Source organism: Anas platyrhynchos, chromosome 1, assembly GCF_047663525.1.
Source record: "Anas platyrhynchos isolate ZD024472 breed Pekin duck chromosome 1, IASCAAS_PekinDuck_T2T, whole genome shotgun sequence".
Taxonomy (NCBI): domain Eukaryota; kingdom Metazoa; phylum Chordata; class Aves; order Anseriformes; family Anatidae; genus Anas; species Anas platyrhynchos.
Genome location: NC_092587.1, coordinates 72,687,734 through 72,714,771, shown reverse-complemented (window position 1 = coordinate 72,714,771; position 27,038 = coordinate 72,687,734). Strand labels below are relative to the sequence as shown.

The 27,038-nt window shown below is 42.4% G+C and overlaps 1 protein-coding gene across 10 annotated transcripts in view; it reads left to right on the top strand.

Annotated features, from left to right (window-relative positions):
- Positions 1 to 27,038, top strand: part of PRR5 (proline rich 5) — a 100,680-nt gene that overhangs the window by 26,843 nt on the left and 46,799 nt on the right. For 4 of the 10 annotated variants that reach the window (XM_038173373.2, XM_072041413.1, XM_027449508.3 and 1 more), the window contains 3 exons: positions 137 to 275; positions 14,092 to 14,351; positions 24,890 to 24,970. In XM_038173373.2, the coding sequence (XP_038029301.1) occupies positions 14,221 to 14,351; positions 24,890 to 24,970 (212 nt within the window). In that variant the 5' untranslated portion in view covers positions 137 to 275; positions 14,092 to 14,220. Of the gene's footprint in view, positions 1 to 136; positions 276 to 14,091; positions 14,352 to 22,745; positions 22,871 to 24,889; positions 24,971 to 27,038 lie in introns of those variants that run through there. The other 6 variants (XM_021278456.4, XM_027449412.3, XM_027449592.3 and 3 more) reach the window with 5 other exon arrangements.

Here is a 27,038-nt window from a genome sequence, read left to right as displayed (position 1 = left end):
TCACTTGTGTGTGTATTGTTGATCAATTTACTTGGTACTAGCTTGGTACAACTTACTTGGTACTAGCACGCTTGAAAATCTGTTCCTCAAATGGCGATATATGCAATACTACATTTTGGTTCATCTTTTTTTGCAGAGCTGCCTTTTTTTGCAAGGGGATGATTTTTTTTAACCAAATTGTATCACCTGTCAAGAATTTTCATGTGATTCTTGGAAACCTGCTGCAGAGTCTTCACTATCTGCTGTTCAGTCCTGTTTTCTTCTCTTTTCAGCAGGTAAGCAAATGTTTCTGCAGCACTATCTGCAATGGGAAAATGTTTCCAATTTCAGACACCTGGAGAGCTGCTTTTGTTGGACAGACTAGGGTTAGCATTTCTCTTCCAGTATTTCCCACAGATCCTATTGTATTTCCTGCCACAAAAAGATATCTGATAACAATGCAATACTTAGTGATTTTTAACATCAGCACGTTAGTCTCTATCTCTCTAGCTTTAGTGCAGCTTAAAAAGTGAACTTTCAGAGTTGTGAATCTATTTAGAGCTGAATCAGATCTGTGAGCAAGCAATACAGAAAATAGTTTGAATTTCTTCTCTCCGATAGAAACCTCTAAATAAGTCCATGTCCTTGGGGAAAAAAAGCCTTGAAGTAGAGAGCCACCATGGGTGCTGCTAAAGCTCTGGTGTTACCCACCACAGTGACCTCAAGCTTAATGAGATGTTTCAGATACTGTTCACCAAGATCATAGTCAGAAAACCACTGCAGAAGCAGATTAAGCTGCACTGGCAGACTGTGCACTGAAGTGTATGAAGGATTCTCAAATTACCTATATTGAGGCGAGAAGCAGCACCAAACAGCTGAGTGGTAGTAGTATTTTAAACAGCTGCAGCTATTTCTGCAGAGGTGCTTGGGCACAACCATCTCAAGTTCATTACTATTCAGTGCTAGAATTGAGTTAGCATTTGAGATTCAAGGTTTTTTATGGATGAAGGGAGTCATTAATGGAGAGTGTGTATGGGGCCGTGTGTATGTGTGTTTATGTGATGGAAAAGTCGATGTCCTTAATCTGTCCTTGATGTTCTGTTTTTCTTTTGATATTATCATCACACATGGTAGCTCTTATTTTTTCAAAGCAATTTATACATTTTCTTAGAAAACAATTGCTAGTTTCTTCCTACAAAATAATTTTCTTTCTGAACATATGCAGATATTTATTTTCTCTATAAGAATTACTTTATCACTAAGCTGCATGAGCTAAATGCAGCTAAGCTCTGCTATGGCTTCAGTTTTTCTTCTGTGATATTTAAGTGAAGAGGCCTTTTCTAAAGAGTTCAGCCTTTAAAACCTTTGTTTTGATTTATTTGGTGATAATGCATGCTTTCGTCCAAATTTTTGTCAAGATGTAAATGATGGAAATACCTACTCCATGCTACCTCATTACAGTGATAGCTGGATTTTGCCACAGTGGTTATTTTGTCTCATCCCAGGCTGCGTGGGTAGGTAGGCATGATACATCCTGAAGCTCTACTAGGGCCTTGCACCATATGCAGTGCGACCCACAGCAGTATGTGGCTTCATCTTTGAACTGCATGCAATTGTTTAAAAGTGAGAGAAATAATTTTCCATTCTGCTGCACCTTTTGGCAAGGATTTCAAGGGTGTTTTTACCTATTCCCTGAGGAGTGAGCTAGTGGCACGAGTAGCAGAGATAGTACTTGACAGCTGTGTGTACCATCATGGGTGTCAGATGATGAAAAATACGGGTGTGGGTATTGCTCTCAACTCCTGTGGAAAAGCTGAGGTAAGAATCTGGGTATAACTTGGTCAGAAAATTCCTGATACCTGTGTCCACGTTATTTCAAGCATGCCTAGAAAATTTCTGCTTCTGAACTTTGCAGCTTTCTCTAAAACAAATATCTATGTCTGGTGTTTGTTAAGTTAGTAATCTACCAACTAATTTGTTATTAAGCATGAGTTCTGCTGGCAGCATCTCCAAATATTCAGCCGTTGCAAGCAGAAGTAAACACCGATTTAATGCTTCAGGACATATTTTGAAAAGTTTGCTGCAAACACTCCGTTTTTGGTTTGTTCGTTGGTGAACTTTTTCTTCTTGCTGTTGTAAATGATTGCATCTTAGAATAAACAATTGGACATGCACATGCCTTCTGTTCCAAGCAGAGCATTTGCAAACTATTCCACTGTAAACTATTTATGGAGTACTGTGTAATCTGTAACCTTACTGTGATGGACAGGATGACTGGAATTCCCAACATGTGAGGCAATAGTAGAAGTTAAGGCTTGAAAAACTCACCAGCACCTCAAAAGTGTTGGCTGACTAGAAATACCAATATCTCATGGAGAAACACTGCATACATGCTGCAAAGCTAACATTTTATAAATACTTATTTTTTTGCATTGCAAAAACCAAAACTTCTTACTTTCTGGCGATACAGTAGACTTTAAGTGATGCTTGTGGCTTCAAGTGCAGCACTGTATTCAAATTTCATATTCCTACGGTGTGCATATTTTCACAATTATATATATATTTTTTTTTTAATTGCGCTGTGATATAATTTAAATGTCTTAGTCAAGATTGCAGTCCTGTGGTAACGGGGACCATAGAAAACACATGTTGAAAGTTTCAGGTAAGTTTCAAATTTCAGAGAAACTTTACAAGTTTCTTTGTAAGTTTTAGTGCATTCATTTAACTTTCTGGATGTGTAGGGTCACATATGAGTCAGTGGAAATATCCCAGGCTTGGCATGACAGGGGCCTAATCAGAAACAGCAAACTGATGTGGTTGCTGTACTCACAAGGAGAAAGAAGCTGGTGAAAATTTTGAAGGATGAAGGAGATTAGCAATGCTTCCTATGTCACAGCTAATAAGCACGCAATCTTTTCATAATTAGTAGTACTATGAGAAGTTCCTAGCAAAACTGTATTTCTTTGTTTGCTCCCTTTTTTCTCCTTCTCCTCCAATAAAAACAAGAGAACCCGGCAATTATCTTCATTAATTTTTTTAATTCTTGTCCACTGCTGGAGTGGGTGTTAGTCTCAGCTCAATTCTTCCTTAAAAATCTCAGCCAATTCCCTAGCCAGAATGTGCTCTTTACCAGTACATCCAGTTGTCCTTTCTGTTTGGGACGTCCCATTGAAGGCTGTTACCTTGGCCCTTTTCTCTGAATCTTTTCTCTGAATCCTGTGATGCCTTTGGTCAGTCCAATGGCAGACTCTCCTAGAAATACTCCTAATTTAATATGTCCCTGTTTGAAATACCAGCTGAGCCTGAAAACACAAGATAACTCCCAAAGGTCTCTTCATCTAGGGTCAGAGCATGTACTCAGGGAAGTGAAACATACATTAGTAGGATGACAAATTATTTATACTTGTTTCATTATCAGTGAGCGGTAAGAGACTGGGAATGAGATTAATCTCCTCTAGTTTGATACATCTACGGCTGAGAATACTGTATCCATAACTGAACTATTCACATTACGTTCTCTTTGCAGTCAGTAGTAAGAAGAGACACTTCTAGAGCATGTCCTACCTAGGCAGCTTTAAATATCTTTACAGTATGTGATGAAGTGTAGCATAGTTGTGCCTGTTTTTTCCCCAGCACTATAAAATGAGGTCTAAGTTTCTCTGTATATCTTTAGTTGTCAGACACATGCATGTCTCAATCCCAATGTCCATTACTTCATTTCCTGGTAGTTGGTGTTGAATTAACTTAAAAAAAAAATGTGAAGATCAACCTGCAGCGACTGACCTTTATCTCAACCTTAATTTCACTTTTCACTTCTGACCTCCAGGTTACTATGATGCTGTCACTGCAGTCATTAGTGTCCTATCTCTTTTCCTCAGCTCTTGTGAACAATTAAATCAAGAGGAAGGAATGATTTAAAATGGTATTCCCAGTTTTCTTCCTTTTTTTTATTTACCATCTCAGTAAAATACAGACAGTAGAAAAGTAGATAAAAGCATAAATATTCTATCATCTGTTGATTTACCTAGCTTATTGTATCCAAAATAACAATATCACCTATGTAGCTGATTTAAGTAAAAGAATGAAAAAAGTATCTTTCATTTTTCTTTTTTCCTCAGCTTCATGCAAATGAAACTCAACTTCCATAGAGCTAAGCAAAGGAAGACCTCATTGAGCCTCACTGAGGTTTGAATAATCTTCCAAAAATTAAATAATGAGGATTACCAAAATAAGGCTTTCAAATGTTATGAATCAGGTATAAATAATGATGTGAGCTTGAAAATTATTATTCTTGGGGATTTCTTTAGAATTTGTATTCTGGTTTTAAGATTAATTGTTTTCTTTTTTTCTAGCTTTTTCAACACTAGACTTTGACTAGATAGCATTTCTAGGTAAAATAATAATAAAAGTACACAGATAAATGCTAGTGGCTCCTGGGCATATTTTCATTAAACCTCTTAACTAGGACTTAATAAAGTAGCTGGTAATTTTGAATGCATTTCTTTATTGTTACAAAAGTTTATGTCCTCTCACAGGGAAAAATAGTTATACAACATTATGGATTCAGCCTCTAAAAATTAAAGAGCTTAAACTTTTTTTTTTAGAGATTGCTGAGCACCTACAGTAATGTTGGAAAGCATTTTGCCTTTCCAAATATTCTTTAAAATGCTTGAACCCAGAAGATTTTTATTTGAAAGCATAGGTAGGTAGCAATGAACTCAGAAAATTTCTCTATTATTACAGCAAAATAAGTTTAGACAAATTTACATTTCAAACAACACACTAAATTCTTGAACTAACAAACCAAGGGAACTCAAATGGAGTCAATGAACCAAAAACCCGGATTTGAAACACTAGTTATCTTTATGCCAGTCTGAATCAAAACTTCAGTTGTGGATGCTCTCATCCCTTCGAGTTTTCAAATCTGGATCCAAAAATTTGTTGGAGCCAATCTCTAAAGCAGATAATTAATAAAGCTAACATCATACATGTGTGTGAGTGTATATATATACACATATATACATATATGTATATATATATACTCACACACACACACGTATGTCCTTCACACACGGAGTATTAGCTGAGAGATAATACAGATTGGCGTATATTTATTTTATGTATAAAGTGATGCAACTCTCCCTTTCCTGTCCTCCCTTCTCCCAGTCTCCAAATCTTTGTGCTGGCACTTAGTGTTGTATAGACAAATATTGCAGAAATGAAAACAGCAATTATTATATATTTAAAAAAAAAAAAAAGTTCTGGTTCATTTTTTCCCCTGTGATCATCAATCAAATTAAACTGATTGCTTAAAAATTGGTGCAAGGAAGCAGTATCTAAACTGCATCCTTACACGTTTTCGAATTACACTCAGCTCTGATTACAGTTCCACCTGCCCAGCAGCAACAGAATATATTTTTACATTTTCTTTTCTTTCAGTACACTTCATTGGTAATTCACTTTCTCTAGAAAGGAGTGCCTCTTTTAGGAGAGACAGAATTCACTGGTTTCATGACATTTTGTTTCTGCAGAAGAAATGGGTGAACTCACTTGGAATAAATACAAAGCAAGACAAAACATTACACAGGACAAAATTAAATCCCAAACTGACCTTTTGCAGTCTCAGAGAAGAAGAAGAAGAAGGAAAAAAAAAAAAAAAGTATGTGGGAAAGGTTGCTTCCCTTTATCTTCTTTCTGGTGGCCTGTAGTTGGCAAGTACAAAAGCACTGCAGTTGAGACTAAATCTTTATAGATGTGCGTTGTGGCAAAAAGCAGATGAAGGGCAAAAAGTGAAGACTTGCTGAAAGGGAGCCTGCTCCTGCAGCCCTTTTCCTGGAAGCTTTGGCAAAGGCAGTGGAGGAGCCTATGCAGTGTTGGGGCTGCCCTGGTGGGTCGAAGGCCACTGCCATGGTGGGGATCGGGGCCAGTGCCTCTTGCTGCAAACAGCAGGCCCCTAGCAGGAGGAATAGGAAAAGCAGTGCTTGAAAGCATCATGCTGTTCTACCTCCAGGTTCAACTGTGGAGAACAGAGCAAAAGCAAGGTGTAGGGAAAGGGGGGTTTATTCACTGGCCAGGCACAGATGAAGGAGTGTCTGAGACAAAGAGGGGTCTGAGATTTCTTTGTCCACCAAAAGCTAGGGTGACCTGAGGGAGCAGTGAGCGCAGCCACCATCCCAGCTCCCTTGTTTTTTGCCCTGCTACCCCTTTCCAGGGGCACAGCAAAGCACAGATTGCCTTCAGTCAACTATAAATGTTTGCAAGGGGTGATGCTGTTCCAGTCAGGAGGCCATGGGCCACCTCCCAGCAGGCTGCACCTCCAGCCTTGCCATGAGGGTCTCAGTGGCCAGGGCCCTGGCTGCCATTTCGTGGAGCTGTTTGCCCTGTGCAGGGTGACAGGCTGTAGGTGTGTACTTCTGTACCTGGGCCCACTGAGTTGGGGCACTCAGAGCAGGGAAGGGGTTAAAAGGAAAAAAAAAAAAAAAAGAAGAAAGAAAAAAAAGGCTAATATAAGTGTTTGTTGTTTTTTAAGGGTAAGAGTGGACCAAGGACCAAGGTTTCTTGGTGAGGCGTAGTTCTGTCTATCCTCCTTCACTGTTCCCCTCAGCGACTGACATGCCTTGCCTTGGAAACACCAGCTTGGTGACATTTGGTGCCCGCTAATTTCCAAAGACCAAAGTATCAAAAGGAACTGAGACACTGATTTGAGCATGGAATTGACTACAGCCCCATTTGTTAGAGGTCTTCAGTTTATTCTTTTTTCCAGTTTCCCAAAATGAAGTATGTTTCAAAGAAAGAGATGCAAGAAAATGCTGGCTACAAGCCCAGGATGTGGGGCTTTTTGTACAAAGGAGCCATGCATCCTAGGAACCTGGCCTAGGGCTTTCTGTACCAGGATCCCAGCTGTCCAGGAAGGCATCTGTAAGCCATTCCTGAGATAAATCCTTCCAGCTTTCTGCTTAGGAGTGGAAAGCTCAGTATGTGTGGGCTTTCAAACTGCTGGTACTAGCAGCAAGTCTGAAAGACCTTGGATGGCTCACATGTCCCAGTGCCTTGAAGCTGAAAATCATTGTGGTTCCCAACAGTTTTTTAGTCTTTCATACATATATTTAGAGAACTTAAATTGCTCTGCTGTGAAAAAGTTTCTATAGTCAGAGGTTGGAGAAAGTATCTTTTGAAATGACCGAAGAAAACCTGGTGAGTAAGAAAATTTGAGCAGCAGAAATCAAGAAAGACATGACAAAACTTTTGAACATGCACAAAACTTGTGAATGACACCTCTGTTCTTCACTGCATCCCACAATATAGCTTGAAGTTGCTAATGTTCGTGCAGACTCCAGGTAGGGAGGAGTACCTCAACTCCATATCTAGTTGTTGATACCTTGTGGGAAAATAAAATGTTTTCTGGAAGGAAATGTAATGGAATTTCCCTTAGCTCCTAGGTAATAAGGCATTCCTTCCAGATGATAACTCAAACGATGATGTCATGTTGGTGCCTGACTGAAGATTGAGGCAGGCCAATGGGCTGGGGTGAGAGTGAAAGGAGTTGTGCCAGACCTTGCCATAGACTTTAAAAATTTTTAGCGCTCTGCCCTTTGAGGTAAATGATTTCCCAGAAAATGCTGAGAAAACAATGACACAGTATATACAGGAAGTTCGTAGTTCTGGGCCTGCTAAATGTACAAGTGTAAAATCATTGGTATCATGAAGGTCTTTTGTGTGCTTTCTGTTTCCATTGACCAGTATCTCAGTCTGCAGGGACAGTTTCAGCATGTGTATATGAAAAGGTGTCAGAAGGTCACCATTTTTTAGTTCCTTGTGAAAACTCCACCAAGCTAAACAGTACAGAGTCCGACTACACAGTGAGATGTTACAGTTTTGGATTATCTCAAAAAACCCCTCTGGCAGTTTTTCCACTCAAGAAAATATATTCTCATGATGCTAAGGGAAAAAGATATTTTTTTTCAGAGAATCCCTTTGTATTGAAGGCTAGGCTTTTGTGACTTTTACAGGGCTATGAGATTTGTTCCAGAGAGCTATAGGACCATTCAAGTAACAGCAGGGTAGTACTGCCAGAGTCAAAGATCCCTTGAATTTGCAGAGTTGTCTCTTGCACTACTTAGTGCTGAAGTGACCTCCTTGACATATGCACAGGGGGTGGCAGTAATCTCAAGGTATGCTTCATGTTTCCAGCCATACTTATATTCTCATACACTAATAGTAAAGCCAGGATATCACTTGTAACTAACAGCTGGCCACCAATGCAGTTTATTAGAAACTCAGCTAGTTACAAGTGGGTTCTTTATCTTGGTGACCTTCCAAGGCAATCAGAGCCTTCGGAAGACCTTGAATCAAAAATGTTTGGCTTTAAGAAGAGTAGCGCTGCACAGCACACAATTCTGATCTCCCAGGGTTCACAGATTTGGAAGGCACTGTACCATATATAACTGTACGAGACAGCACTGAGATGCTATAGCTGCTGCATCAAGGTCATGGTGTTCTGGGATCCAATTAAAAATTATGCAAGATAGGCAATTTAGAAAAGAATTCACGTAGAGCTCAGGAAGAAAAAAGTCATGTGCTTTATGAGCTCAGTTATTTTGTAAGATTAATTTTTCACTATCTCATGATCTTGTAATAAAAACACAAAGTATTTTAAACACTTGATTTGCTTATTGATCAGAACTCTGGGACCTCAGTTTCTAAATCACAGTTATAGGCCTGTCTTCATTTAAAAGCCAAGCTGTGTGCTTGCCTTGTAGTTTGCATGATATGCAAACTGTGCTGTTTGCAATGGGTTGTGAATTTGGTGAGCGGGCAACAGTGAAACCTGGCATGGGGCATGCCTGATTCTTGGAAGCCCACCTCCTTCCCTGGAGGTGCTGTGAATGGAAGTCAATACTGGCACAGGACCTGTAACCCAGAGCGTTGATTCTCACCTCCTCTAGTGTAACCATTGTGCTCATTTGGATCACTGTGCTATCTTTAATTCCCAGAGCCTGTATGGAGGTAATGAAGAACAATATGAGCCGAGGGAATTGCTTTTTGATGTAAAACCTGATATTTTTTGAAGGGGGTATAATGGGCCTATTCCTATCCTGTCTCCTATTTTCTATCTCCTGAAGGACAAGGATAAAAGATTTAGCTATCTATTGTATTTTAAGAACCGCTTATGTTGTGCTCTGTAAACTGAAAACTTCTGCTGGCAGAGTTTTTATGGATGCTTTGTGCATGGTCTGTATAGGTATTTCTAGATTCATGACCTATCAAAGACTTGGTTCTCCTGGAGCCAGCTAAGAGTGGTTTGCAACACTGTCTTAGTACCACAGTGTTTTGGTTTCCTTTTTCTTTTCGCATTCCTTCTCCTGAGGAGTTAGCTAACCAAGAAAGCCAAAAATAAAAAATAGGAAGAGGGAGCACAAGAATAGGAGGGGATCGAGGTGGGGACACTGAGAGGATCAAACAGTCAGTAAGCAGATGAGCAATGTCCAGCAGACATTGGCCAGCAAAACCAAGGCTGTCCTATAACCAGCCTCAATAAATGGCAGGTGGAAATTGTCCTTGAGATTTTCTGTATCTCCAGAGGTTGCAGCGTGAGTGGGATGGAGGGGGAAGGGTGCAAATAGACCCTGTGTGGTTTCTCTTTATTCTCTTTATCCTTTGTTTTCTGATGATAAAAGAGCTTTATGTGGCTATTGTAGCAAAGGAATTGGTGAGTCATAAGGTTTGTGACTTCATTTCCCCCTCCACTCTTTCCACACTTTTCCTGGTGGTCACATCTCCCTCTCTCCTTCAGTCTCCCCCTCTCTGGTAGTGCAGCAGGATGTGCTGCACCTTTAAGAAGTATGTTTTTTTTCAGAAGACTAATTCCTGATCCTTGGCATATGTTGAGGCATGCCCTGAGTTTTGTGGTGTGTTTTATGAGAAACTACAGTGCATTTGGCTAGGGAGGCTTTTTACTCCTTTCTGCCATAGGTGCGCTTTGCCTCTTGGAGAGCATGCACTGTTTGGCATTTCCATAGGGATTTCTGCTGTCTTGCCCTAATGAGAAAAGGGAGATAAAGTGAATTAGCTTTTTTTTTTTTTTTTTTTTTTTTTTTCTCCAGTTAAAATTTGTATTTATTGATTGTTATTTTTTTAAATGCCAAGGCTATGGTGGATAAAGCTGACCTAGCAAATTCTCTTCCTTATTGCATCCCCACATTTACATCATTCCCACTGCAGTGTTAACCTGTCCTTGCAGTAGCAGAAGAGTACAGCCAGAGACATGTTGACCTGCAGTAGTCACAGCATTGGCAGCTTTATTATGAATTTCGCATAATTGTGAATATCTTCATTTTACTGCTCATGAACATTACTTCTTGCTTCCTTCCCCTCTCACAGTCAATAAGAAACTTGTAAGAAGACAGCAAAATTGTACTGTGAGGATTAATATAATGTTAAGTAAAAACAGGTTTTTAGGTAGGTTTTTTCTTCTTTTTTTTTTTTTGGCACATCACATTCTTTGGAAAGCAAGAGAGTGTTTGGGGAGCTCTGTCTGGATTTTATTTTATTTTATTTTTTAATATTTGCAGGCGGCAGCAACACAGGCTTTAAACCCCAGCTCCCAGTGGGAACGGTGCAAGCGTTACAGGCATACCAGTAGGTAGCTGCAGAGTTACTACTGGCAATTATTTCAAAAGCTGTGCATTCTCCAAGGTCCTGGGTCTGTATGCTAGCACTGCCTTGTAATAATAGTGTAAAACCTCTTGGATTGTCAGCATGTATTCATGTCCCTGTGCATTGTTTTAGGCTTCAAGGCAGCAGGCATCTCCAGGCGAGCAGAATGCTGTACCCGTATACAGGATTCCCCCTTCGTCTCTGGCAACATGGAGGCTGAGGGACTTACCACGCAGTCACCTGTGGGATGCGTGGCCCAGAGATGAAAGAGCGGTTTCTAGTAGAGACAGGCCTGCTTTTATGAGGAGAGATGTTGGAGGGGAAGGGAAGGAGCAGGCTCTAGGGCTGGATTTTCCTGCCACACTGAGATTGATGCAGGGCTTTGATTAAATCACTTAACCTTTGAGCTGCAGATTCCTTGAGAGTAAAATAGTGTTAGCACAGCGTACTGCATGGTAGGGTTAAACAAGTTATTGTAACAGTACTTTACAGTCTCGGCTCTGCAAATGTGCTGAGCACAGTTGTTCTGTTTATGAAGCTTGTAGTGTTTGCTACTGAGCCCATGGAGGGTCCCCGCCTGCCCTTCCCTCCCTCCCAATTAGTCCAGTCAGTGCTCTTACCCCTGTTGGTGGCCAATAGCAAGCAGCCCTTGCCAGTTAGCTCCCTGGTCTTGAAGCAGTGCTGGATTGCGGCAACTCTCTTCAGAAGTGCCTTCGGAGGAGCAGCTGCACTGCAAGCCCTGGTGAGGAGCTCAGCCTTCTTCATTGCCCTCCGGCTGTCCCAGCCCCGCATTGTCCCCCCTTAAGCGTGCTGGAACGGCGGCTTGAGGTCCTGGGCTCTCTTCGCATCCCTGCCACCCCCTCACCAGGTGGCCCAAGCAGGTCATGTCACCTTTCTCTTCTTCGCTGTGAATGCTGGAGTGTGGGACGTGTGTTTTACCTTTGTACCCCAGAGCTGTTCAGTCTGAATTAATGAATGCCGTGAAGTCAAGAATATCTGTGAATGCACAGCACAATGTAAATGTGAAATACTGCTCTGTAATTGCAGGTGGAGGTAACCCATGTTGAGAATGATTGATTTTTATCATAAGTCAACATTTGATCAGGTGAAATTGTAGGAAGTGTAGACAAAGCCTGCCCTCTGTTACCTCCATCAGAAATCTTTTAGGAAACACGAATGCTGCTTCTCCCATGTGCTTTGTGCTTTTGTAGACACTGTGTCTAGTACTGGTTAAGGAGATTGGTGGGGAGGCATAAAAATAGTCTGACTTCTATAGGTGTAATATTTCAACATACAGAGGGAAAGAGATACATTTTTATTTTTTTTTCTGTCAGGATTCAGTGTTTTATGGGAAAGCCAAGTACTGCTTTTGCAGCGTTGTCTTGCATGTCCAAGATTGACACAGCAGCTCCTTGGGTTTGGATGATTTAGCAAGTTAGGAATTTTGAGGGATAATAAAATTTAAAAAGCAGATGAAACATTGTTACATAGCTGATGGCCTACTGGCATCATCAGGGTGCAGTTTATAAAGCCTCTGGTGCTGCCAAAGAATCAAAGAGTTAAAAATTCCAGAGGTTTAATCCAGTATAATACCATTTGCAAGGCCTATCAAATTCACAGCAAGTGAGCAATAGAAAAGCAACCAAGCTGGGTGGAAAATGAAACTAGATGGAATTATATTGCCACAGGTTTATCTAACAAGTTGTTTCCTGTAGCAGCATAGATGCACATTTATCTGCAAAACTTAGATTGTGTTGTGCTCCCCTGCTCTCCCTGGCTGTATTATCCACAAAAATTGAGTGCCCTTCATCCTGTTTGAACAAAGCAGTGTTCTGCTGTATCTATTTTGGTCGCTGGTTTGTATGCTATAGAAGCCATCTCATTCAGTAGAGTACAGTGATATATTGTTGTGTTTGTTTTCCTTTTGTTGCTGTGTACATAGTGCATTGTTGTTTGCTTTCTTGAAGGATTTAAACATCTGGAGGAGACCAGGGATAGCAATGCTTTTGTCCATAAATTAGATTTGGAACTGTAGGTCCCTTCCAAAGTGAAATGCTTTGGAGTATACCCTCTATGGTGTTATGCATTTGTATAGTTCAGATTTTGGGTTGGGAAGTGCATTCAATATTAACACTAAGCCAAGCATTTGGATTATGCTACTATTACTATAACTAGTGCAAGGTAAACATGATGTTTTTTCCCAAGTACTTATGCTAATGCCAAATATAAATCAGGGAAGTAAATATTTATATGTGATAAGCATAGCATAGCTGAGCTTTGGCGAGTAGTGAGAAGAATCAGTTTTTATTGAAATGTTTCAAGAACTGATGCACAGAGGGCAGATCTTGCTGTGAAAAAATCAGTTCTCCAGTAATGAAAGCTTTGAGATACTATTGGAATGCAAGCAAATCCAAGTACAGCCTGGATCTAGGTGACAGATTATCACAGATGGAAATAGAAAGCGAGCAGAAAAAGAATAAGTCCTGCTGTATTCCAGCCCCCTTCTCTGCAAGGTAACTCTGTGAGGAGCCCTCACAGCTTTCACCACCAGACTGTTTGCAGACAAATGCCACAGAAGTAGAAGAGGTTCTCGTGCTCTGGTTTGGTCTGTTGCAAGCCATTTGTTTTTTAAGGAAACTGATCACAGTTCTGTCATATTACTTCAGAGCCGATGAGCAAGGCATTCCTGGATGTAGAGCAGTACCTGGGGTGAGTGACAGCAAGCTTAGCATGGGCGAGGGGCTTGTAGCAACATAACTTTCAGCTCCAGCGCAGCAGTCAGAGAGAGATTTTCCTTTGAAGATAAGACACCTGGGGCTTTTGTAGAAACAGTATGCCTGTGCCTGAGCAGAGCACAGGAGTATGTGCATGTCTGTGTATGAGCAAGGCAGCGAGAGTGCCTGTGTGCAGTGTTGTAATGTGGCAGGGCACAGGCAGTTATGAAACTTTCCAATAAAGTCTCAGTGCGTCAGTATTGGTCGCTTGGGTGGTTGTTGGTTTAGTGGGATTTTTTTTTTTTTGTTTTTTTGTCTTTTTTTGTTTGTTTTGGTTTGTTTGTTTGTTTGTTTTTGTCTGTTGCCCTCCAGTTTCATTTCCATTCATGAGTGCAGAGAGCGAGCGAGGCTGAGGAGTGCTGGCAGAGCCCCCAGAGACACCCGAGGGGAAGCGCAGGTCCTAGGGCAGGTGGAGCACCCCATGGCACCGAGTGAGGATCCCTGACTCTGGGGACAGGGACGGGGTGGGGGCAGCCCTTGCACTTTGAGCAGCTGCTGGTTGGAAGGGGCCCCTTCAAAGTGCCCGAGCTGCAGCTAGGAGTTCGACTTTTGTTTTTTAAGAGGACTGGAGAAATTATTAACCACAGTTCATGACGTCAGAGTTGATCTGATTAAAGGTTTGTTTTCTTGCTGGCAGAGGTGTGCTCTGTAGAGACTGGTTCTCTCTTCTTTTTTTTTTAAGTTTCTTTTTTGAACAGCAAACGGAGGGAACTGCTCGCATTGCTACTGCTGCTGCTGCTCCAGCTGCGTGTGTGTGTGTGTAAACAGGATGGTGTATCTGTAGCTGCCACGCACAAACACACATTTGACCATGAGGACTCTTCGCAGGTTGAAGTTCATGAGTTCGCCCAGCCTCAGTGATCTGGGCAAGAGAGAGCAGGCAGCCTTGGATGAGCGGGGGACCCAGCAGCGACGGGCCTGCTCCAACGCTACCTGGAACAGGTAAGGTCTTGCACAGTGTCCTGCCCCCCTGAGTCACCCTGCGCTCCCGCACTGCTGCTGCAGAGACAGTACAGGTAGCCTCTGGCTGGCAGGCACGGCAGTGCAGCTTGCTCCCAGCTGGGGTGGATTACAGCACACCAAGGCTCCTGGTTCGGTATGTTACGTGGCATGTGTGCTTGAGGAAAAGGCCAAGGTAGCTGTTGTTGCCTTGCTGTTAGCCTTTCTCTCAGGGCTGATAGCAAGCAGTGCTGCCTGCAGATGGCTCAGCCTGCTCTTCCTTGTGGCGGGCAAGGGCTCATTTCAAAGGATCCAGCTACAAATAAGTATTTGCATCTGTCTCAATATCCTCATTCAAAGGGGATTTGGTTTATTTGGCTTTTTTTTTTTTTAATAAAAATTAAGATTTGTATATATTTATATCTACCTAACTATATATATTGCTGATTATTGATACAGATACAAAAAAGTACTCAATTTATTTACTTGAATGCAAAAAGCTCTGTGTGTGTGTGTGTGTAAGCACATGCACTTTGGACAGGGAAGACTAGTCCTTGACTGTTTGCTGTGCTTATACATTTGAATTTTATTACTGTTCGATTAAAAAAAAAAAGCAAACTTTTTCTTGTGAATGAGTATAGAAATTCAGAACGCATCTTAAAACCGTTTCAAAGACACTCTTAAAGATGAGTAAGTCTTTAGGGATTATATTCTTTTGCCTATTTTGAAAATGAAATGTCATTTTCTAGGTCACAGCATGGAAAGTGTCATTTGTCATTCATGTTTTATAATTACATGAAGGAATCATAGGAAGAAAAATATTAGAGAACTACAGACATTTTTAAAGGTATTTCAGTTTTGTGGAAAAAAAAATATTAAAATACCACTTCTTCCTTCCCTCTCACCCCTTGATTTGTGTATGTATATCTGTAGTATGAATTAATTGCTTACCACAAGTAGCACAATAAGCAGTGAAACCGTGCCATGAAAGAGACCACATTTCTGCTCAGAAAATGGTGCTATTTAAATGTCCCAGAGATGCTCCCACTGTCTGGATGACAGTGATACTTAGGGCAGGATTCGGTCACCTTGGTTCATGCCAGCTAGGGCTTTGCTTGCTCTGTTAGCCCCACAGGAGTCAGCAGGGAGGGAAGCTGCTCTTTAGTGTAAACCGAGGTGCCTGAACAGGATCCTCAAAGCTCGTTCCTGGTGGTGTGCTGACAGGGACAAACATTGCCAGGTCTGGTGGGAAGCACGCTGTGGAGGCAGGTTGGAGCAGAGAGGGGGGTGGGCATAGGAACCATCTGAAAGAAGTCCTCCTTGGAAGTGGGAAATGTTCTTGTTCTCACCAGTATTTGCAAAGAAATCCAAAATGAAGGGTTTTACTAAGTGAGACGGGGCAAAGCGAGAGTTTGTTAGCTCTAATTTGGGCAGGACAGCCATAGCGCTGGACAAAAGTGGCAGTCAGTCAGTGAGCTGGACTTGTATTTGTCACATCAAAATGGCCAAAGAGCTGCCACATTGCAGCTGCTACTGGAACAGGTGCCCAAGAGCAGTCGTGTCGCTGATAGCTACAAACCCAGGCAGTCGCCTGCCTTGGTCTGTAGCTCACATATTCTGCAGGCTGAGGAATTGGAGTTTATCCTCAGGAAAGTCATGGCTGAAATGATGCGGGATTAGTCATGTTAGGAAGTTGTCCATGGTACCTTTCCTGTGTTGCCTGTGTGCATAGCATGTGTAACAGGGCCTGGCCTGGACAAGGCTGGTGTTTGTCAGCCCCTGACTCACTGAAATCTCGAATGGGGTTTGAAAATACTGGCTTGTGAAAGGGTGCTTTTTCCTCTGCAAAATTAAAATGCCCCAACAAAGAGCTACCGTGCATTGGCTTGTGGAAATATTTGTCCTTCCATGTGAATGAATTGCCTGTGCTGTTTGATTCTGTGCAGTACTGAGCATGAGATCTTGTTGATCAAGGAAGTTGAGACACACCAGAAGAGCTCTTCCCTCTCAGCAAGCCTGTCTGTGCTATTTTTAAATATGCTGCCGGTTTCTTGCTTAATGTTAGCAGCTGTGCCTGGGTGTGCTTTTGAAAGAGGCTTTCAACCCAGTACACCAAAACTAGTGTAGGGAGTGGGAGAGTGCAAACCCCTGGCAGGCCCTGCCCCATGTGAGACTGATGATATGGTGCTGAAGGTCAGCCCTTTGAGATGGAGCAAGGATGTTGGCTAGGCATGGAAACATGGCCAAGCTGGAGGAGCTATGCTGGTAAGATCTGCACATATTTGCAACGTCAATGTGGGCTGTCTCTGCCAAGGACAGATGCAGCTCCTCTTCTGCAATCAGATGTGTTGTCACAACCTGGCTGCTTGGTGCCATCCCCTCCACCACCTCTGCTCTGCGCAGAGCAGTATCTGCCTGGAGACTGTTCACTGCAGAGGATGCCTATTGCTTTCAGAGACCCAGGGAACCTAATGACCGGGCTGGGTTTGCAGGGGGCATGTAGTGCTCATTGCTAGCGAGGATGGTTTCTTTCTCCCTGATGTTTTTTCTTCACCTCCCAGCTAAAGTGCTGTAAAACTTCTTGACATTGCTAGATCAAAGGGAGGTAGGTGCTGACCTGCTGTTTACTACTATGCAAATGAGACTTTATATCACCGCCTCTTTCGAGTTTGCTTTCCCATGAACCCCAAAAGATCAGTAAAGCAGCTCACCGGTTGCATGTTAACTAGCAACCCTCAGCAACATAGTGGAACAATACAGTTTCATTACAGCTCACAGAATTTGCATTGGATTAAAATAGCTTAGATTTTTTTCGCTAGCATTGACTTCAGTTCCTTTCACCCAGCCCCTTCTGCTTCAGGCAAAAAATGAATGCTCAATGCTGACTAAACCAATTGGACTGAGAAACATGTAATCCTGAGCTTGCTGCCCAGGGGTGGCCACTCTCAGGGAAAATAAAATCCATTGAGAGGTTTTTATTCTGACTGAGCTAGTGCAGACTGCCTAATCAGTGCTGGTGCTGCCTGAGCTCTGCTGTGGGAAAGTCTCTAGTGAAAGGCACTTCTGTCCTCTTTGCTGCATGAAAACAGGGAATATTAACAGAAACCTTGAAGGAGTATGAGGTACTGATGAAAAGGCAAAGAACACAAAGATGAGATGCCTGGTACAGTAGTGAGACCAGCAGTAAAGCCAAGGAGACATGCAGAATCAGAAGGAGTTTAATGGTTTGGGGGTAATTTTACAGGCTTGTAATATGCACTATAATTTGCTGTATTTTGACAGTCACAGGAAACATATTTCATTTCCTTACTAAATGTGAATGTTTTTTTTTTAGATCACAGTGAGGCTTTTGTAGTAGAGAAAAAGATCCAGACCAGCATATTTATCTACTGCTTCTACTGGGAAATTTTCTTTCTTCCAATATTTAGCATTTATTTAGAAATATTTTGAAATATTCCTGCCTGTGTGAGGAGGACAAGCTTCTTTTTTTGTGAACCTTCAGATGGAGAAATCTTGGGAGCATTTTCATCTCTGTATGCACAGGGGGCTGCCAGAGACAAGCTGTGGGGTCGGGAAGGGGAACAGGGGACTTCCCACTTGGCCAAGCCACCAACGTGCTGTGCAGTATGCCCAGCCTTGATTACAGTAAGAGAAAGTGGTATGTGGGGAGAGAATTACTGCTCCCTGTAGCCTTCCAGATACATCTATACTTGTTTGAAGGCAGGTATGATTGGAAGCCAAAACATCTGTAGTCTTACACTCTGCAGAAATATCAACTATTGGTAGCACCTCAGGGAAGTTCCTTCACCTGCCTGTTTCAACTTCTTCATAACTAAAAATAGTGTGTATAGCTGGCGAAGTTAATGAATTACTGTCTCCAAAACTTTTTGAAGACAGAATTTGCAGACCAGCTTATTTTCAATTACATGATCTAGTGCATAATTGCAGCCTATCAGTCTTTGCAGATTGCTTTACCTTGGGTAGAAATTTCCAAAACATAAGTGAACTAGCAGCTGCAATCTTATTTTTGAAAGGGACAAAGCCTGTGGAAGTGCAGTTGGACTGAAGCTGTTCTGAAAGTAGGATTTCCCATGTTGGATTAAGCTAATTCAGAAAAATGAGTGTTTATTCTGGAGCAAGGGTATCCTCAAGGAGGTTTATCAGGTTAGTTACTGTGAATTAGCTATTCCAGATGCTGTCCAAAGGAAGATGAGCTGTGTTATTTAGTTTCTTTCAAAAACATTGCCCTTTAACTCTCCAGTTCTATTAGAGAGTAATTATTCATGCAGTATTGTTGTTTTTTTTGTCTCACCAACTTCACCTGGAGCATTTTAAAAAGGAGAATTTGCAAACATTGAATAAAAAATGCAGTGGTATTTTCACACATGCTGCTTGCATACAAACATAGTGACTGCTTTAGAGAACAAAAATTACCTACCTGCTGTTCACAAGTGCAAAATGCAAAAAGTGCAAAATGCAAAGTGCAAAATGCAAAAATTACCTACCTGCTGGCTTGGGCCACACCACCTGCTTTGGCACCACCTGAACTGGGGGGAGTGTAACCTGGTCGGGCCCAGTTTTGCAGTTGGTCCTCAGCCCTGCAGACAAACCGTTTCTGACCTGCAGAAAACAGTGCTTTGATCACTGTAGTTCTTCCTTCTTAGGAGCATCACTGGAAGAACAAAGGTGGTGGTATTTAAGGGCTGGAGGGAGCCAGCCTCCCATTCACAAAATGGTGTCTGGTGGTCAGCCAGTGACTCAAGCGAGATGTATGCATTGGTGATGTCGAGTTATACAGGCAATGGCTTTTTATCAGGTAAAAATCAGAATAATAAACCACACCCTCCTGATCTTGGCACTCATGCTAATAATATTATTACGCTGGTTGGGAGTGTCAACAGTGAGTGTCAAACTCTGTGCTTTGTGGATTTACACCTTCCAGATCCCCTTCTGCTAAAGCAAATTGTGGGGAAGTGCGTGCTGTTTGTGCTGTAGCTGTCACTCCCCATGTTTTGGGTGGCAGAACCAGAGCTCTGGACCTGCCACCTTCTCTGAAGAACTGGGCAAACCCAGAATGAGTAGTCTCTGCAACAAGCTGAAATTTCTTAGTCTGCTGCATTGATTTTTGCTGCTGTGAGAACTTGCTCAACTATCCTTAGTTCCATTTTGGCCGTCAGCTGCAATCTGTGGCAACCAAGGGATAGATAAAGTGTAATATATTGCTGGAGCCACCTGCTGCTCTGCCTTAATTCTAAAGAAAAAAAAAAAAAGCCATTATCAAAATATTTTTGGTCCTTTTTTTTCTTCTCTCACTTCAAGATTGAAACACTGGCAGAACTGACACAACTCAGCAAAGGTCTGAAGTTTTTGTAGACTTTCATTTTCTACTTAAAATTGGTCTCAGCAGTTTTCTGATCTGGATTTCTAGTCCTTGACTCAGCCTACTTTGGGTATTCATCTCTCTTCCTTGAATACCCATGCCTGTGCCTCCTCCCAGGCTTCCTCCTGTTCCTCTGCTAGTTTCTCAAAATGTTTTCTTCTTGCGGATACCAGCCATCGTCTTTAGACCAAGAATGGCCCATACCATACATTTGTATGAAAAGTTGCCCACACAATGTGTCTTAGCGCATGGACACATACCAGTTGAGGAGCTGTCATATGCATTGATTCTGTGCTTTCAAGAAGTGCCATTGGAGGTCTTTTCCAACCTTTATGATTCTATGAGTGGTGTATTTTGTTTCAAATGTGCACTGCTCAGGTGCACAGAGCTTCCTAGTCCCCTTCTCCACCAGAAGATACTGATTGGGGTCCTGTAGAAATTGGTCACTTCCTTAAACAGGAGGAAGTGTGGTGCTGCAGGAGTAGGAGAGTACATTGGCACTTATGTGGAAAATGTGTCTCTTGGTACAAGACCATAGCATTACTTTGATTTAAGCAAGGGTTGTTTGGGTTTTTGTTTCTTTTCATTAGCTTACGCTTACTAAGAGGATTTTAGCTAGTTTTTTATTATACTGACACCAACTTACACTGCTGATAGCATACCTTTTATTCTGAATCCTCTTTGTTGCCTCCCAAGCAAGTGTTGAGATCACAATGGCATGCCCACACTGCCTGTAGGCTGGGACATTCATCCTAGCACGAAAGCACTACTGTCTGATGTGGGAAGGAAGGGCAGTTGGTCAGTGCAGCAGGGCCAAGACTTGTTTTGTGGACAAGGCAGCCTTCCATCACTACAAGGAAGGTCCAAGGCAGATGAGAAGATCACCACTAGGATGTTTTAAGTAGGAGCAGTTCTATTACACAGGTAATAACTTAGATGCTTGCAGCCTGTTCCCTGTAGTTCTCATTAAAAAATCCTGCTCTGCGTTATCTGTTTGAGGAATAATAGTGGACCTGCTAAGCTGGAAAGAGAAAACCTCCCCCTCGTTTAGAAAGGAGTGCCAGAGAGAAAGCGAGAGAGCACACTGGGTTTTAGGAAAGATTTAGTCATTCTTCTCTGCAAAAGGATGGTGGGGAAGATTGCAAAGTTCATTTCCGAATCAGAAGAGCATATAAAGACTGCTTGTTTTATTCACTACGTTAATCGTACTTCGCATATGACTCATAATGTTAAAATACCCAAGTCGCTTCACTGTATACCAGACACATTTAGCTGCCAATTTTCAAATAACCAAAAAGAAATGTGGCTGTTTAAGGCAGCCACAATAAGCTGGGTTGGACGATCAGTGTGTGTCTGTGCATGTAAGTACATGAGGGAAAGTAGGACCACTGTGTGCAGGAGAGTGCTTAACACCTTGTCAAAGAGCAAAAGAGAGCAGAGGATAAAGATTCCTATTTTGATCTGCTTGTGCATTTCTCCACAGTGGGTCATATCCTTCACCTGCTGCTTTTAATTTTGTTTTTCCACAGATGGATGCAAATGAGCTTTTCTGGCAGTGCTTCTCTTTGCTGTTCAGTGTTGTTGGGTCTGCTGTTCTAATCTGTCAGCAAATAGCATAGTTTTACCTGCCAGCCCCCTCCTCTGCTCCCAGCAAGCATTGGAAGGGGTTGTCTTAATTGTGGACCCGAGAAGGTTTGACATGAGTGCCTGCAATCCCCATGCACCCTCCACATCCCCCTCTAAGCAGGCAAATATCAAGCCTTGCTGTGATGCTGCAGTGATCTCTTGGACTTGCAGGATGCTGTTGAATCCATCTGGAAGGCCTACTGAGCTTTCCTACCAGCAGGAAGGAGAGACCTTATGAACAGAACTCACCTTTAGCTCTTCTTCACAAGACAGGCGTAGTGGGTTTACGTGGCAAGGTTTTGGTAGCAGGGGGCCATAGGGGTGGTTTCTGTGACAAAGATCTAGAAGCTGCCCCATATTTGGGAAGGGCCCCATTGTTTTCCAGAGCTGAGCCAATAAGCGATGTTGTTTTGCGCCTCTGTGAGAGCATATTTAAGACAGGGAAAAAAACGCTGTGCCACACAGCAGCTGGGAGAGTGAAGGGAGTAAGGAACAGCCTTGCAAGTGCCGAGGTCAGTGTAGAAGGAGGGGGAGAGGTGCTCCAGGCACCGGAGCAGAAGTCCCCTGCGGCCTGTGGTGAGGACCATGGTGAAGCAGGATGTCCCCCTGCAGCCCATGGAGTACCATGGTGGAGCAGGGTTCCATGCTGCAGCCCGTGGAGGAGACCACGGTGGAGCAGGTGGCCCTGCACCGACGGAGGCTGCCGCCTGTGGAAGACCCCTGCCGGAGCAGATTCCAGTCCGGACCTGTAGCCCGTGGAGAGGAGCCCACGCAGGAGCAGGTGACCTGGCAGGAGCTGCTGCCCATGGGGGAGCCAGGTTGGAGCAGTTTTCTCCTGAGGGATGGACCCCGTGGTACAGACCCATATCTGGAGCAGTTCTGGAAGAACTGCTGCCTGTGGGAAGCCCACGCCGGATCAGTTCATCAAGGACTGCATCCCGTGGGTGGGACCCCACAGCACAGGGGACAAGAGTGACCGAGAAGGAGCGGCAGAGAAGAAGTGCTGTAGACTGACCGTAACCCCCATTCCCCCGTTCCCCTGCGCTGCTCGGGGGGGAGGAGGTGGAAGAGGGTGGACGGGGGGGGAAGGTGCTTTTGGTTTCTTTCCTTTGTTTCTCACTTCTCTAGCTTGTTAGTAATGAGCAATAAATCTTACTATCTTCTTATGCTGAGTCTGTTTTGCCCGTTACAATAATTATTGCGTGATTTTCTCGTCCTTATCTCAACCCTTGAGCCCTTTTCACATATTTTCTCCCCATTCCTCTTTGAGGAGGGGGAGTGAGAGAGCGGCTGTGGTGGAGCTCGGCTGCCCACTCAAGCGGAACCACGACAACAGGCCAACCCCAAATCGCGGTACCTCCAGGCAAATCTGGGCCTGTTTTGCCTTCCAGGGCTCAGAAGCTGGTTGTTGCTCTACTGCATCAGACTCCAGCACAGCATGAACAGCGGAAGGACAGTTGCAAAGCTCAAAAAAATACTGTTGCAGAGTCATGGGTAAAACCAAAGCTCATGGAGGGTGCGTACAGTGTAGCTTTTGATTGTGGTAAGATCTTTTCATTGGATATCCTAGGGGTGAGATTCAAGTTTGTTGCCCCCAGACATGCTTCCTGAGCACCCCTGGTTGCTGCTGTTCCTCACTCTTGCTGAGTACAGGCTGGGAGGTGGATGCAGAATGAGAGCTGCACAAGCAGATGGATGGTGCAGAGCAAGAAGATTTCTCCCTGTATTTTTGCTGAGTAAGCTCAGAACTGAACAGAAGCTGAGAACGTTTTTCGAAGGTGTTATCTCGTTTTCTCAGGTGCAAAATTGAGTAGGAAGAGCCACACCCCAATATCTGTATTTTCCTTTTGTGGTCAACGGGATTGTGAGGGAAGAAGAAAAAGCAGTGAAAATGTGAAGAAGCTGTCCATTAACCACAGTGATGGCATGTAATATTGCTATTGATAATCACACTACTACTTCTTGCTTTTATTACACATTTCATAACTATATCTTAAAAAAAAACAACTTCAGTGATTGTCATCTTTATTTCACACATAGCTCCATGATTAAATGTGGTAGAAATTGCCAAGCTGCTCCAAGAGTGGGGGAGAGAGAGAATTAGCTGACAGACAGAAGGGCTGCATGAGTCTTCTTTTCCTTTGAAATCCAAGATGAAATCTGCTGAGAAGCTGTAAAAGATGGCATTGGGTTGGAGAAGGGGAGGAGACTTATACCTCCCTTCTGCTAATGCTAGAACAGGTTTGGTCTCACCTTTTGTTGGCATTTACCTTTGTCCTCAGACCTAAACTGAGTTTAGGCTGATGTGTCATCATGCTAATCATGTCATATGTGTTTCAGGAGTTTCAGAGCTTCATCTTGAAGCACTTACTCATTTCAATAACCCTTTGTGGTGTGGTTTTCTTAAATTCATGGGATTAGAAAACACCTTCTCCCTCCAAGCATGTGGGTTGCCCTGTAAAACATACAACACTTTGCAGGTTTTTGCTATTCGCATCTTAGAATTTGTAAAGCTGCTGGACATCCGCCCCATGGATAGATGGTGTTGGGTATGTGACTTTCTGTTGAGCTAGAGGATTTTGTTGCCCTCAATCCTGTCTTCAGCTGTGGCTGATTGCAGGAGAAATCACCCACCACTAAGCAACATCTGCTTACAGAACAGTTACAAATAATGCTGAAAATGAAAAGGGAGCATTTCTGTAGGATAGATGGTTGGCCTGTGCCTAGCACATTGCTTCGTAAGGCTGTCTGCCTTAGAAGCTCTAGACTTGTGTTCTTTCAGTGCAGCCTTGATTTTTCTTTAGCTGAAGCAACATCATACATTTTTGAGAAATAAAAGGTAGTAGGAAGCAGTCTTTGTAGCTAATAATGCTGTAAATTATGGCCCTTTTCTATTTATTGTTTCATTTCTGATAAGTAATAAGAGAGTGATTAAATTCCTTGAAATTCATAATTGTCTAGTGTTTCCGCCTTTTATATTTTTTCAAAGAACTAACCTTTTTTGAGATTCCAGTAACCCTGTTCTAGTAAAGGGTTATTTATGGATTAAAGTTCAGGTGCAGTGTCCAGACTTGACAAATGCTGATTTGTTGATAAAGAAATCAGGAAACCAGGAAACCATAACTCAGACAAACAGATACCAAAAATGCCAGAAAGATCATCACAGATCTCGCAGTGAAGGCGTTGATTGTCTCTGTAGTGAGCTCACAGATTCAAAAATATACTTAATATATTAATGTACTAAAAATTATACTAAATTACCTAAAATACATGAACCTAAATTTTCTGAAATTACTGATTTTAGAGGTATAACTTTTGAAGTTGGAAAAAATATTTTAAAAAAATTATTTTCGACAATGTCATGTATTTTCTAGAGAACAATTTCCTTTAAGGCATCTGAGACTGAGCACCAGCAATCATCTGTTCCTTTCAGAAATGTTCTGCAGTGTCTGGAAAGATGTATTTGCCTTACTGTGGAATTGATGCTCTTCTAAAATGTGATCTAGTGCTAATGACTCCTCTTGTCCTCTTTCAGTATCCACAATGGAGTAATTGCCGTGTTCCAGCGTAAGGGTCTCCCGGACCATGAACTTTACAACCTCAATGAAGGAGTCAGGTAAGAGATTTGGCTCTCCAGGAGGTGTTATTAGCTGGCATGCACAGTACAGTTTGCTAGCACATGCACTTGAAACCTTCTACAGCAATATATTTTTTGGGGGGGTGGGGGAGGTGGGAGTTTGGGGAGTCCCAGTAGTGGTTTCTACCAGTACAGTCAGTTGTGGCTTGGTGAATAGATGTTGCTGCTGTGTCGACACCTTGCTCAGTAACCCATCAGAGATGGGTTTCATCTTCTACAGAAGAGTGATTGGATTATGGGGAGCGTGGATTATTTCAGCGTCTTTCTTGATGTGCTGGGTTGAAACTAGAGAAACGAAAAACTGGACCCTGTCCTGAACCTGTAGTAATGCAGCTCTATCCCACTACAATTATGCTTTCCTTTACACTGGTGCTAAGCCTCTCTCAGAGCTGCTTCCCTTGCATGCATGGAGGATGTAAAGCTTCCCAGCACTCATTATGACAGGGCGAGGAAAGACATCATGTCTGGTAGTCCCTTACGTCTAGGTTCTCCATGCAGACTGAATATGCTCTAGATGTTATAAAGCTGTCTTGTTAGCACAATGTCCTGAGTAATGCAGTTTAAGGTTTCTATTTCTTTCTCATGCTGTGCTGATACTGTTTGCAACAGACTAAATATAGACCAGTGAGGTATATAACAGAATTTTTTAAAAGAAAAATAAAGGTGAAAATCATATCATTTGAGTCACTTGAGTTTTAGTTACAAAGACAAGTTTACCAAGATGTAAGTGCTGTAAATCCACATACCAGGTTACTATTACTTGTTGTAGTATTGATTATTACTTACTGTACCCTGTGTCACTGACGGGGCCAGGTAACAGAGCTCCTTTTAGAAACTTGTCCAATGCTTTCAAGAATAGACGATGGAAAACAAACCACATTTATGAAAGACAGACAGCTTATTGTATTCCCTGGCTGTCTCCAGATAAATCCTCAGCAATTCCCCTTCCCTTAATACTTATTCCTGCTCTGTCTGGGCACCAGAGCGTGACAACATCCACAGAATGTCCAGAAAATGCTGGTCCAGTCTGTTTGCATTAATTGTGGGAATGTCTTCAGAGAAGTCTAGACAAATTATATTTGGCCAGTGATCTCTCTCTTTATCCCTCTCTGTCTTTTTGAAATTAAAATGAACTTACTCTCCAGTTATTTCTAATATCTCTGGGGATGACATACAAAGAATAGCTTTTTTAGGATGGCTGTCAGTTAGCATGATACATCAATCATTTTGAGTTAGTTATTGGAGTAATGGTTGATCATTATTACTGTGCAGTTAGGATTCTCTAGCTTTATTTGAATGACTATTTATTTGAATGACTTGATGGTTGTTTGCCGGAGAGGGACAGAAAAGAATATTATATGCTGATGTGACAGAGAGAAATATAATCATGTATGGACCAATAAACAGAAGTTAGATAGATGTTTGGTGAATTGTGTCCAGATTTTGCTTTCATTCACCTGGGTGTAAGCACTGCACAATGATGATGCTTGCTGATATAGCTGCATTGAATTTATTGCAACGTCTGAGGCAGCAGAACAGGGAAGCTACCTACAGACTGTTTTTTTTGTTGTTGTTGTTTTTTCCCCCAATTTTTGATGTTTTTTGCTGCCTCATGATAGGCCCATTTCTACTTGTTGGTGTAAAAGTAATGCTTCTGTATTGTCATTTCCACTGATCATTTGGTTTTACTTTGCTTTGGAGTGAATAATGCCTGGTGACTCACACCTGAGCAGATGGACAAAATACTGTAAAATCTAGACCAAGCTGCTGTCATAAATAAGGCATCAGCAGCATAATTCACGGTGTAAGCGAGCACATGGTGGGATGCAGTGTGGCTTTGGATGCTGGTTCTCATTGCTGTGTCCTTGCAATTTGTTATTTGTTCCTGTGAGCACAGCGAAGCCTGGCCCATGGGGGTTTCAGGTCCAGGAAATTTATAAATCTGCCCTTAAGGTTTGGGAGGGAAGAGCAGGAGAAGGGGTGACTCAAAGGAACCCCAGACTAGAGGTTGTTCCCTCCTACTTCCTGCTTGGCCTGAATATCCTTC